At 37.0% G+C, this 14,038-nt stretch overlaps 1 protein-coding gene across 1 annotated transcript in view; it reads left to right on the top strand.

The window, feature by feature from the left end:
* The window catches only part of LOC139721201 (structural maintenance of chromosomes protein 5-like), a 34,722-nt gene extending 33,395 nt beyond the window's left edge, over positions 1 to 1,327 (top strand). The window contains exon 24 of the mRNA XM_071632528.1: positions 506 to 1,327. Coding sequence (XP_071488629.1) covers positions 506 to 631 — 126 coding nt within the window. The 3' untranslated portion in view covers positions 632 to 1,327. The remainder of the gene's footprint in view (positions 1 to 505) is intronic.
* The last annotated feature ends 12,711 nt before the right edge of the window (positions 1,328 to 14,038 follow it).

Below are 14,038 nucleotides of genomic sequence, written 5' to 3'. Positions count from 1 at the left end.
GCAGTAACATAAGTAGAACACATCAGTAAAGCTTAAGGAAAATCGGACAATTGATGCAAAAGTTATGTATTTTTAAAGTTTTGGTGTTGGAACCGCTGGATGAGGAGACTACTAGAGGTTATGACGTATGTATGAGTGTCCTCAAACCCTGGAATACTCCCAACCCATCTGGGTAAAATAAGTGAATTTCCCCCAACAAACCCTGGCATATTCCTGACTAACCTGGGCCAAAAACATGCTAAAATTCCTGGCCAACTTTAACCCGTTGAGGACGTTTTGATTTTGGTACAACACGCATTTACCATTGACACTTACCCGAGTATACTCGGGACTTGTCCTCAACGGGTTAATACAAGTCCCGGCTCTTGCCCAGGTACGATACAACTACCCAGGGGTGTGGACTACTGTTAACATTTCATGACAAAGGCATTATTCTCCTCCAAGATGTAAGTGGTGCAGTATATTTATAACTACCGTCTTGGTCTTTTTGTGGTCTTCTCAACAGCTGCTCCTGAACCTCAAGTACGGCCCGAAGATGAAGGTGCTGTGCGTGTACAACTCTCACTGGATGCTGCCATACAAGAAGTGGGACATTGACAGGTTCATCAGTATCAAGGAGAACATGAACTGAGGGACAAAGAGGGGGAGATTTGGAGGGAAAGAAAAAGCAAGAAAGACCAAAATATCCCCCTTACAAAAAACCAAAAGTTATTGGAAGACATAAAAGAGTTGACAGCAGCAGACACTCATAATACACAGACTGACAGAAAGAAAATGAGTTGGGGGTGGGGGGAGAGAGAAGAAAAGGAAAGAATGAATGAAAACCAGGGTATGGGCAAATAAAAGGGGAAGCATTTGGTGTATTGCGGATATTGCAAGAGGGTTATCTATCTGCACAGTGACACCACTCTGCTGATACTGTGCTTCCATATTTCAAAAAACTAGTGTGAAATCTGCCTATTGTTACATGGGCACAGGGCACATTGCCATTGCTTGCAATGTCTGGCTGCATTTTGTTCTGAAGAAGTAAGGGATCCAAACACCACAGTTGCCTTTGTGACATTACAGGTACCGAGTAGAGTTTGACATCGTGCAAACCACACCCATTTTGAAGGCAAAGTACAGTTGTTGGTGATCCACAAGTGTTTTAAGTCAATCAAAATGGGCAATGATTTTGTGGACTGTTTGGGTCTCTTTAGGCGACTGAGTTCACAGTAGACATGGACCCTTAGTCCATAACTCTTGGTGCGCCATGGTATGCTCAATATTTTGAGACTGCAACTCCTGAGCGCTTTTGGAAAACATTCTGTTATTCAAAGCCACATAATTTTTTATGGAATTGTTTATGCTGTCTTTGATTTTTAATTGGCCCGTATTTCAAACATTCCAAACCCCCAAACAGACTTCAAAATGGTATTCTTGGCTGTGAGCACACACACTTTCATGAATAGGTCTGGGAGGCATGACTTTTTGAACACACAGTCTTAACAGACAATCAGAATTGACTCGAAAAATTAATGTAGAACATCACTCTTTAGTTACCACGCGCCACAAGCTATATAATGACAGAATGGAAGCGCACATGATGCTTTCAATGTACTTTGGTACTGTATATTCATTATTGCGATTTACGATCAGTTGGTACACGATGCTGCATTTGAGCAAAATGTGCAAATTTGGCAAGCTATCGACTAAGTCATCCATGTGGATGTGGCACACACTTAAGAGTTAATAGCTTAAATCACTAGCATCATGTCAGAGATCGTTTGGTCACTTTTGGTCCGAGGGATTTTACCCCATTATGATGTGCCCATTTTTCAGGCCCTGGCATTTGACCAAAGCAGCAAAAATGCAGTGTCCAGAAACCTATGTCTGTCCACCTGTGCACACTTCCAATTGCTGTCTTTCTGTGAGTCTTTCCTGATACGAGGATGCAATTTGCCTCAAGGTGTGTATTGCAAAGATGTCATACTAAAAAAAAGAGGGACATATATTCAGGGAGCCTATCTGTAGCTGTATTACTTAGGCCCTGTGAGTTAACCACATTGGGTACCATTACATGTATCCTTTCATATTAGTTGTGATTGATGTAAAGTAAGCGGTAGTTCTTATCCTGATCAATTGATGTGCTGGAGTAATGACTCTTTTTAGAATCATTTGAGATTTGCTGCTTCTTCATGTTTTTTGTTTTGTGTGTGTGTGTGTGTTTCAGTTTATATACTTGTAGTAAATATATTCTTTCATAATTGTTTCAAGGTGTTCCATTTTATAGATATACTGAAACATTGTTTGTCCATCTAGTATAATGCACTCTTTCTGCCTAGATCTCTGTAAAACACAGTGGACATTCCCTGTAACAAAGTGCCTTGGACCAGTGAGATGACTTTGTTGTAATAAAATACTGTATATGCTATATTTTTAGCGAGTCCAAATTTTCACGAATTGGGAATTCCTGACGATTTCGCAAGTGGTTAAATTCGCGGTCGTGGAGTAGTATTGTATCCCCCGAACAGAGCTTGGAGGATACTATGGATTTGGTCTAGTCGCGCCACCACCGCGTCCACCGCAGAAATTTTCTTGTGAATGCTTTACCGGCTGCAGTTCTTCTTCGATCAAATTTGGCATGAAGATGCATTATGGTAAAACAAAGACGTCTATTGTTTTTGGTGGTGGCACCAATGTTTGTTTCGTCTTTATACACAAAAATGTAAATTTTTCAGAGTCTGCTTGTGTGCGCAATACCAAAGAGGAGTGGTAGTGTTTCTTGACCGTTTAGTTCATATTCTGGACACCTATGCCTATTGGTAATGCTGTCCCCACTGTTCCTTCTGTGTTAGGGTCAAAGGTCACCCTGATCAGGTCAAAATTTGCAAAAAAAAATGCTTATTTATGCCATAACTTGCTTGTTACTAAATCTATTTTATTCTGACTTGTTAAGGTGTATGGGTTGTCATTCTACATGTAGGACACAACAGTTTGTGGTGATGGCGCCCTCAGTGTTCCGACCTGGATGCCATGTCACATTTCTTGTATGTACTCTATCCGCCACATTTCTTGTCAGATTTTGGTCAAACTTGCTGTAGAGGTTAACGGGAGAGCTTATTCTAGGTAACATAAGTTTTCATTGACAGCGCCCTCATTGTTACGAGTTTTATCTGATGCCATGTCATATTCATTGGCCTAAGAAGTCATCCAAATGGGGTATGAGGGGGATGGTTCAGGGGAGGGTGTGTGCTCCAGGGGGTCCCCAGGCCGAAGACTCTAGTTATATTAGGGTTTGAAAAGCAATGAGATATGAAGGAAGTTTGAACAAGAGAGAGTACTCTTTAAAAATGAGAGTGTGTTCAATCATTTTTTTTCCAACAACAAGAATCCTCCATATTTGTGTACCGTACTTCTATGCTGATTTGACTTTCCTAGATCACAAATTCCTCATAGTCCAGTCTCTAGTTGACATGGTCTAGGTTGTAGTTGATTGCCAAAATCTGGTACATGGGCTTGGACAGAAAAGGCACTGTATGAATTGTATAATATTGCTATACAGTGTATTATTGTATCGTTTGTATGGTATGTTATAGTCTCATAGAAAACGTACTGTACTCTATTGGGATGTATTACATTAAGCTGTAGTTTATTGTATTGTATGCCTGCTTGCAACCAACAGCTTGTATTACGTGCATTGGCGTTAAGCTCATACATACCCTATTATTGCTGGATAGTCAGGACCTCAAAAATTTCTCATTATACCAAATTGTTCTTTAAACGGACCCATCAAGGTTTCTACATTGATACCCAAGAGTAGGACTGTAGATTATTGCACCACTATTAAACCTGCAAATAGAGGTGTCTTTATAGCATAGATGTGTGTCAAATACAGAGTGTGTGTACAAGAGTTGTACTAGCGTGTGACTGCAATTCTTTGAGTAGTACATGTATTGGATTTACAGTATGATCAGTTCCAGTTTGCAATAAAAAAATTTCTTCTTAACCCATGCATCTCAATGGGATACTTCACAATGTCTGGGGTACTTGCCAATGTCTTTGATAACTACCACAACCTGTCCCCCATAGGCAGAGGGTTCGAGCAGGACCCTTGTTTCACTGGATGATTTGGTCTGGAGTATCATGGCACGTACGCATGTACACAACATGTGTGTTTATATCATGTATAGAGTTTGATCCATTCAGTGAATGTTTGTTCCGTACAACATCTAGTTTCCTTTAGTGATCACGAGATCATATTAAAATACATTTCATGAAGGAATAACATGGGAGTTCTGTGTGCTGTTATTTCTGTTCCCTCCTGTGTGCCTTGTGAAAGTCTGTTGGTTTTATCTATAGTGTATTGATCTGCTGATTTATTTCTGCATTTTCTGTCTCAAATTGGTACAGTCAGCAAATTATCTAAATGACATACAGTGTGCATACTGTATATCATACAATTTTTACCAATTAAACAGTATCATGGAGACTGATCTGGCTACAAATAGATAAATCAAGTACATGGAGAAACTAATGTTTACATACAATGTATTTGCAGAGGAATGAAGGAAAGTGCAATGCAGGAGACTGCCAACGTTAACAGAAGCTTGAAATGTTGATGGCTTCTAAAGAAAGAACATGTAAAAAAGAAATCCAAACTGAATGGGATGAGTGAAAGTGAGTGTGCAGGTGCACTGGGTAACATGCAAGGCCTCATAGTTTGAGCATTTTTGTATTTTTGTTTTTTTTATGCCTCCGCCACGAAGTGGTGCCAGAGGCATTATGTTTTCGGGTTGTCCGTCCTTCCGTCTGTCCGTCCGTCCATAATGAATTGTGTGGACAGCGTAACTAAAAATCCTTTTGAGGTATCCTAATCAAACTTGGCATGTGTGTGTATTAGGGGGTGAAGTTGTGCCTATCAACTTTTGGGTGCACATGCTCAAGGTCTAAGGTCAAAGGTCAAGGTCAAATGCTCAAAATTTCACTATTTCCCCCATATCTATGCAATGCCTGAAGATATTTTCTTGAAACTTAGTGTATACATGTATTACCCAATTAAGATTCTCTGGTGAAAGTTTGGGGTCATGAGGTCAAAGGTCAAAAGGTTGAGTAAAAATGTTAAAATTTTACTTTTTTTCTCCATTTCTTGGAAATGGTTCAAGGTATCTTCATGGAACACAGTATATATGCATGTACTGACTGGCAGTGATTATCTAGGGAATTTTGGGTTCATGAGGTCAAAGGTCAGGGGTTAAAAGTCAAGGGCAACACTTCAAAATTGTACTATTTCCCTCATTATTTATGCATTGCCTGCAGGAGTATTATTATTTTTTTTTTACTTGGTATATGCATGTATAACCCAATAGAGATTCTCTGGGATTCTTTTTTTTTTGCCAAAAAGGTCAAAGGTCAAAAGGTCAAAAATCAAGTGAAAGTGCTGAACTTTACCTCTTCCTCCATATCTCAGAAGTGGCTCAAGTTATCTTGAAACTTAGTCGGGCCTACATATTTATGCATGTTCTGCCTGACAGTGATTCTCTGATGAATTTTAGGGTCAAAGGTCAAGGGTCAAAGGCCAGATGAAAATGGTAACAGTTTACTATTCAATACAGAAATTGCACTTTTTCTCTGTACCTTCAAAATTACTCAATGCATAAACTTATGAAAGGTTCAAAGTCAAGTAAAAGTCCTAAAATCCCCAAATACATGCTCTCCCATTCATCCAATTAAACCTAGGTCAAGGAAGGTGAACATTCAACACATTTGTGACAAACATGTTAGTATTGTTTATTTTGCCAATTTTGTGAAAATGTAATCACACATTGTCCACATGTACTATAGACCTATTAGGAGAACCATGCATTATGGCGGAGGCATACCAGTCACCATAGCGACATTTCTAGTTTGTTTTGTTTTGAAGGGAGAATGGGACATTAGACCTGAAGTATTTTATGAATTTCTGTGTTCGTGAACTGCTCTTCACTCGTACAATGCACTACAATAAATGCAATACAATACAATACAATACAATACAATACAATACAATACAATACAATACAATACAATACAATACAATACATTACAATACAATACAATACAATACTTGAGCTGTGGCTTTATCTATGAACTTCACTTATGTATATATCGTGACACACGAATACACACCCATGCAAAAATAAATAAATGAATGAATCAAAAATATTGCTGCTAGCCAGGACTGACGGGTCACATGTGATTTAAAGCAGGCACGTACTCACGTAGGTGTGCAGAAAGCAAGGAGAGTCACATTGGAGTTGGTTGCATAGCAAGGAGATTTTAGAGATTGAGTCACAAGTTTCTTATTCCCTTTCAACCCATGTTCGATGCCACCTTTCAAAAAAAAAGAAGAAATATATATATATATATATATATATATATATATATATATATATATATATTAAATATGTATATGTATATGGGTGAGAATTTTGAACGATGTACAATTGCCAATTTTCGCACCATATGACATTCTTTCCCTTAGAACACGCCAGGATAACCTAAGAAACCAGATTTTTTCATGTCATCTCAAAGATTGGTAAATTTCCTTTCAGGAAATATATGGTTTGGTTGACTTTTGCCTGATATTTTTCATTTCACAAGGACTTAAAGCGTAAAAATACGGTAAAAACGCTATTTTCACAATAATTTTTGTTTTTCAAACTAATGATGTGCATTTTTAATGGTACGTGGCATCTAATATCTGACCATGTTCTGGATCTGACATATCATGGGTATGTACCACAAAATTATAAGAACTTTATGAGCACGTACAAAATTACAGAGAACAATTAAAATATCAAAGTCCTAAACAGACGAACGTCCGTGATGCTTTTATTTCTATCGCTGCAGCAAATTCTACTTTGTTGTCCCAACTGTAACGTATACGAAAATTTGGTGTTTCACCTAATGAACATATCCTGCAAAAATTGTACGTCTGCTGGCTGTACATGGGACGTAATATTCTTTTATGCAAAATTATACTCAGATTTCGTCACGGACGTGCTTCCGCTATTTTCTAATAAAGATCGTAGCCCATGAAACGTTATTGGCGATATTGTTCTGAGTCGTAATCAACTAAGATCTAGCAACACGATGATATGTTTGTTTTGAGTTTCTGTCCATCCTTTGTCAAATAGGAACCGAAATTGTATTTTTAGACGAACCTCCAAGAAAAAAAGAACGTCCGTGATGATTAAAACGTTTTCGAGTGGGACACCATCTTGCTTTGATGGCGAAGGTGCATTTTACCTTTGGCTCTCTTGCCGAGGAGCTGCATGCCATTTTTGGAGCGGACTGAGGTTCGTCCGCAGTATTTGGACCATGCAATTCACCAAAAACCAAGCAAATGATTGATATTTTCTCTGAAAATTCACCTCCTGATCCCCCTCTGAGCAATACATATGTTGTAAGAATGTCAAATTTCTTATAATTTGCATTGACAATACCTTTTCAAATTTTTGAAAGAGTTAGGAAGGCTAGGTACTCTCTGCCGATTAGTTATCCGTCCTGAAACATGACCCTAGTAGTAGAACGAACGTCCGTAATAATTCCAGAGAACGTCCGTGACGTATGCAATCCCTCCGATAGGGATAACTTGTCCCGAAAGTGTCCTGTATTCTTTAAAACTTTTGGCTCGAATAGCGACAAATAAAGTTTTACAAGGTAAACAATGAGTTTAGAGCAGTAGTTTCAGAATTTTTAAGGCGTTATGTGATCATGATAAACAAACAATTGAAAATTTACCCACAATTTTACGCTTGTTTTCCCTCTAATTATACAAAAACAGCTAAACACTTAAAACAAAGTTATGGGAAAATGGAATTTTGCGTAATCTGTAATTTCTGTGTGTTTAAATTTCTTTCTAATGAGGTTCTGGAGACAATTTGTACTGTTACAGGTTCAGAAAGTTTCGCTCACGGACGTTCTGTCCGAGAAAGGAAATTTCTGACAATTACAAATATATCACTGCACATAAGATTAATGTTAGTTGAAAATATTACCAAATCACCGAGCCGCTCATACCCGAAAATGAATAGCGTTCAGCACTCAATTTACCTGTAATAACAAACTGAAAACATTTTTTTTCACGGATGTTCGTTGGTTGAATAAGTCAATGGATTACATAGTAGGAGAAAGAGGATCAGTGCCACTTTTTAGTGACAGGTGCTCTAAGAGTTTATCTTTTGAGTATGGTAGCTGCCGTCTCAAACAGAACACATCCTGTTTTGGTCTCCATAACGGACGTTCGGTGTAATTGTCATGGTATTAAATGTCTTAATTCATTCTTATTTTTCTCTTCATGACGATTTTTCTCTCATTCCCTCAATAGCCTGAACATGCTGCGACCAAACAGAAAACAAAAACAAAACAAAACAAACCAAAACAAATCCGAAAAGTGCTACGCAATCACATTCAGGATAATGACGGAAGAAGTCTGTAATGAGCATGTGTTGAATAAGAAACTGAAAAGTTTCAAAAGGACGTGGAAGCAGTTGAATGAAAATGACTGAGAAACAGAGAAGGGATCGAGCTCCAACACACAGAGAAAAGAATCGCCAGTGCTCTCCCGTTATACCAAATTCCTCTGGAGAAGTTTTTGTTTGTTTGTTTATGTTTTGTATTCGTCGAAATACCGTCACAAGCGAACAAAAATCATGCAGTATACAATTATTGTCTGATGAAAACACACAAATCCTCCGCTTATCATCACATGGTGTTGTTTATACTCATCAATGAAAAGCAATATTCATTTGTAATTTTTTCCAAGATTTATTTTTTCATTTTACATTTAAGAGACAAAGAGATCGTCAGTTTGTTTGTGCTTTTGTGCTTACTTTGAAAACACATGTTAAAAAAGTAATGATTAAGAATAGGTTTAAGGTTGCACTTTGATACGTTCGCTCTTCCAAAGATTCGTTACTCCGATGTCCAAAGGTTTGTTATTCCAAAATGAAAAAAAAAATTGTAGTTAATTCAGGAGGTTTGTTATTAGAAATGTTCTTCGAAAAATAGATATTAAGGATCATTATTTTTAGGTCCTTTCTTCAAAAGTGGAATAGGCCTGATATTCGTTTAGGTGAAAACGGTTATTACGAGGTTATGAAATTGGAGGATTTTAGTTGTTAACTTGTTTCTCCACATTTGGATAAGCGAACATAAGTTTTCATGTTCCAATTAATAAGCCTTTCGGTTAACCTTCGGAGATTCCTATCATTTACCGAATAAAAAAGCTTCATAATTATACGAACTCTATCGATTTTCATATTGACAAACTGTATGAATAACGAGCCTCCGAAATGACGCGCTACAAAAGGTTTGTTATAACAAACCATATTGTATATAATATCGAAGTCACAAACATCCATCCAAGATATATGGACTTATTGTGTCTTGTTATGACGAAACTTCGCAGTATCGAACCTATTATCATTTCTGACTAATATAATAACACAAATTTTTCTCGGTAACAGTGTGTAACACAAGGAGCAAACACAGAGGGATTTCTTCCTAACGTATTCGTTTGCCCTCCACAGCTAAACTTCGTATTTCTATAACGGAGCACATTTCTGTTGTTTTTCTATATTAATTCTTTGTCATAATTTTAGCTGTGACCATGTTCGTTATATAAAGAGCAAATTTTGCATTGTAGACTTTATTGAAGTTTAGGACCTCAATATTTACTTCATGATAGCGAAATTTTGATAAATATACATGTATTCGTTCTCAAGGATGGACTACGTCATTGAGATTACACGTACGTTTGTAGTTCATTACGAGAGATGGAAAAATTGTTTTCTTTGATTCCTCAGTATGAGAAGATAAACAAGCTTATATAATTGAGAATTGGTAATATCTATTCAGGATTTTGCAGAGGAGTTTGTTCTCGACATGAAATTGCTGTTTGTTGTGAATAGAATACGTTTCCAACTCAAGAGAGCTGCATTGTTCAATATCTTGTTTGTTCCGAACGTCCGTGAGCTACATGCGAACCTCCGTGATGACAACTATGCTATGTTTGTTGGGTTATAGAGACTGCCCAGATGAGATACATCTTAAAAAGGTATATTACTATTTGGGAGTGAGGATTAAAGTATAGGATAGTGAAATAAGAGGTGAAAATATTGAGTTTCTGTAAAATGCGCATAAAGTGGAGAAAGTGTTTAGCGGAAGAGCAATATTTTCACAGAAATGACGAATTTAGTTAAATCATCAGTTGTCTACCATTACGTACAGGTTACGAGTACAAGCTTAATATTCTGCAATCACGTACACATGTCCCTTAAGATATTTCGTTAGGATTTTGAACTGAATCAGATCTTTGGAAACTATGTTAAATGGTATTCAAATGTATGTGCAGTACTATTCCTCACGGACGTTCGCTGCTTTGGACATGGTAAACTTCAGCGGTGAATAAAAACTTGTTCCTCTGGGAAAATCCTAGTATAATTGGGTTCTTATTAAAGCTTGAGTTATACTCTTTCAGGTAAGATGAATGATTTGGAGAATTTCCTACTTTTTAGATTTTGCCTTGTTTTGGCTCAATTGTACATCGTTCAAAATTCTGACCCATATATATATATATATATGTGTGTGTGTGTTATTTCAAGTACATGTATGTGCCTAACTGGATCTGCCTCACAAATATAGGAAGGGAATGGACCGTTTCTGTAATGTACATGTATTAAAATTCATGGATGTTTCTTTTCGTACTGCCTAGTTACGAAGCATTTCATTCACAAGCTCCCTCCGATAGCGTTCCACCATGTCCATAGGGAGAAATTCACTTAGTTGTTGCTAGGCAGGACAAGCCTCTGGCAAGCTTTGTGCTTGTTAAAGAAGAAATCCACCCCAAAATAAATAAACATCAAAAGAAAGAGAAAAATATTCCCTACAGAACAATACAGTAATGACAAATATCGGATGAGAAATAAGGAGGATATAACATCGTGAAATTTCACATTTTTTTTCAAAAACATTTCTTGACCAGTCCTTATGAATGCTCATATGAGCGAGGTGATGATGTCATACCCTCACAATTTTTCATGTATACATGCTGTATATTAAATTCTGAAAGTGATTTTACCTAATACAAGTAAAAGCATGTTCCCATACCAAGATATATCAGAATTATTATTATCATTACTTTTTTTTTTGGTTGGTTGGTTGGTTTTAAGACAAGTTTCATATTTATACAGCTGAAATAACCATGAGGTTTTTGTCATTTCTGTATATAAATGAATGAGAAATTGTGAGAGCATGACGTCGTGAGCTTGCTGATTTGAATATTCATAAGGACTGGTCAAGAAATGTTTTCCAAGATAATGTGACATTTCAGAATGTCACCTCTTCCGTATTTCTTATCCGATTTTTGTCAATCTTGTATCCTTTTGTAGGGAATATTTTTCTCTTTCTTTTGAAGTTTATTCATTTTTGGGGTGGATTTTCTCCGTAATTGCAACTTTTGTGAACAAAGCATGCATACAATTTGAATACATTCCAGAACCGGGATATTCATTCATGTTCCACTGCATAATGACCAGTCACTCTCTAAGGAATGTCTTTATGGTGGTAATTACTTTTCGCCATCTGGGCATGTCGGGGGTACTAATCTGACATATCAAATTACGAAGAAGTACACTTGAATATTAAACCAAATCAGTTTTATTTGTCTGAAAAGAAAAGGAAAAAAAAAAACCCTGAAAAGTGATAAATTTTGCTTTCCAGGAGAGTGCAATGTCAAACACTCCCGCAACGTGCAGTCCGGATTTACATTTTTGTTCATATTTCTGGACTTGACTGACTTTTGTTTTGTGTGTTTTATCTTTAGGTTATAAACAATCAAAATATAACCGACATTATGCTCATGATTATTAAAAATGAATCTTTACGATTGTTCAGAAGGATGACGGCTTCAAACCCAGAACATCAAAGGCAAAAATGAACCTGTGGAATTCTGTTGTGCATCTATATTAAAAAAAACTGACAACGGTTTGATTTATAGCCAGTAGAACTCCTCCTCTTAAACCTTCTTACGGTTGTTTGCAGCTCTCGACGCAGTGTGACGAAACTTTTTTCATTCCACGTGAGATTTACAGGAAGATGCTTTGCAGGATTTAAGAGATAAGATATTGACAGGAAGATGATTCGTCATGCCCATGTGATAGTCGTAATTTTTTTTCTCTTTTCATGTAAAAAGGACTTTCCTCCTACTTTTTTTTTTGCGCTTCAACTGTGCGCATTCGACTTAGCCGATCTTTGTGATTTTGTTTTTTCTGTACATGAATGCGAAAAGCGAAATCGGGACTTGTTTGGCTTCGAATTGATTAAAGGAATATATATATATATATATATATATATATACATTTTTTTTTTGGGGGGGGGGGGTTTAAATCCCTTCTTCACGAATTGTCACCAGAGATATTTAGTTTTCGGATTGTTCGTCGGAATTCCAAATGAAACTTTGCATATGTATATGAGGAGACAAGGTTGTGCCTATCAACTTTTGGGTGCACACGCTCAAGGTCAAAGGTCAAGATTAACTTTTCCCCATATCTCTTCCATGCGTGAAGGTATTTTCATTAAACTCAGCGTTTACATGTATTACCAGGTAAGGATTTTCTAGGGATAGCTTTTGGCCATGAGGTGAAAGTTCAGAGGTCAAAGGTATTAAAAGAGAATGCTAAAATGTCATTTTTCTCTATATCTTGGAAATGGCTCGTTATCTTCATGAAACTTAGTACATGCATGTACTACCTGACAGTGTTCTCTTGAGAAGCTGGGGTCAAAAGTCAAGTGTCAAAGGTCAGGTGAAATTCTAAAAATCTGCTATTTAATGCTGAAATTGCACAATTTTCTCCATACCTTATAAATTATTCAGTGCATAAAAGTAGGTACATTATACATGTATTACTACACAATGATTCTGTTAAAAAAAAAAAAGATTTCGGTCATGGGGTCAAAGATTTAATGTTAAAATGCCACTATTTTTTCCATATGTTGAAATAGCTTGAAGTATAGTAATGAAAATTGGATGTTACTACTTAGTGATTACTTGAGGAAAGATTTTGGCATGGGGTCAAAGGGCAAGGATCAGGGTCAAGTGAAAATACTCCTATTACCGGACACTTGATCTATGAAACAATTTAGCAATTCAAATGAAATCTGGTTTGAGGAATGCATAAACATCAAACACATTTGGGATTGTGCCATCAAACTTTCAAAGAGGGCATTTCATTTTTTTTTTTTTTACAAACCATGTGAAGCTGTCGTCTCACACTATCAAGACTTACAACAGACCTGAGGGAGAATGATGCGATATGGCGGAGGCATAATATGTCAGAAGCCATATTTCTATCGAATGTCGAAATTCGATTATTTCAGTGTTAGTTTGAATAGAGTGCGTTACGAAGAAACCATTAAGTTTAGGACCAGATAAATCACGTTATTATAGACAGAGTTTGAGATAATAGTGGCTTTTGGTTGTTGTTTTTTCTTTGTTCGTTTCCTCGCTTGTTTGTTTGTTTTCGAGAGTTGTTTGTTTTTTGGTGTTAGTTTTCTTGTACCAAATGGTGTAATGTATTTCGCCTAAATTACAAATGTCAATTATTACAAAACAGTCTGCTAGATCTATTCGTTAGCCATTGAGCCATCATTAGGCATCTGCAGTGACTTTTATTGTTCCTAATGTTTACATAGAAAAGTGCGAGGGCGTGCACACCATACGTAGAAGCATCGATGATGCATGAGTACCTGGCAATACAAGGGTAATAACGGAAAGACATTAGTGTCTATCGGAGGAATGAGCTTGCCGTGAAGGAGCTATTGCCCTCGGTAGATGGAGACCGTGATACTCCATTATCACCATACTATCATAAAATGCATGTAACGGATACTCACGGGTATGTTTATACCTACTCTGACGATGTTTTCACTCTTTGTCGCTTACACACACACACACACACACACACACACACACACACACACACACGCTCACACACACACTGTGATATCATACTGT

This window comes from Diadema antillarum, unplaced genomic scaffold (genome assembly GCF_040938485.1).
Source record: "Diadema antillarum isolate AM-2024a unplaced genomic scaffold, OU_Dant_1.0 scf00000140, whole genome shotgun sequence".
NCBI classification, from domain to species: Eukaryota; Metazoa; Echinodermata; class Echinoidea; order Diadematoida; family Diadematidae; genus Diadema; species Diadema antillarum.
The sequence above is the reverse complement of the archived record's forward strand: the minus strand, read 5'-3'. Positions and strand labels throughout refer to the sequence as shown.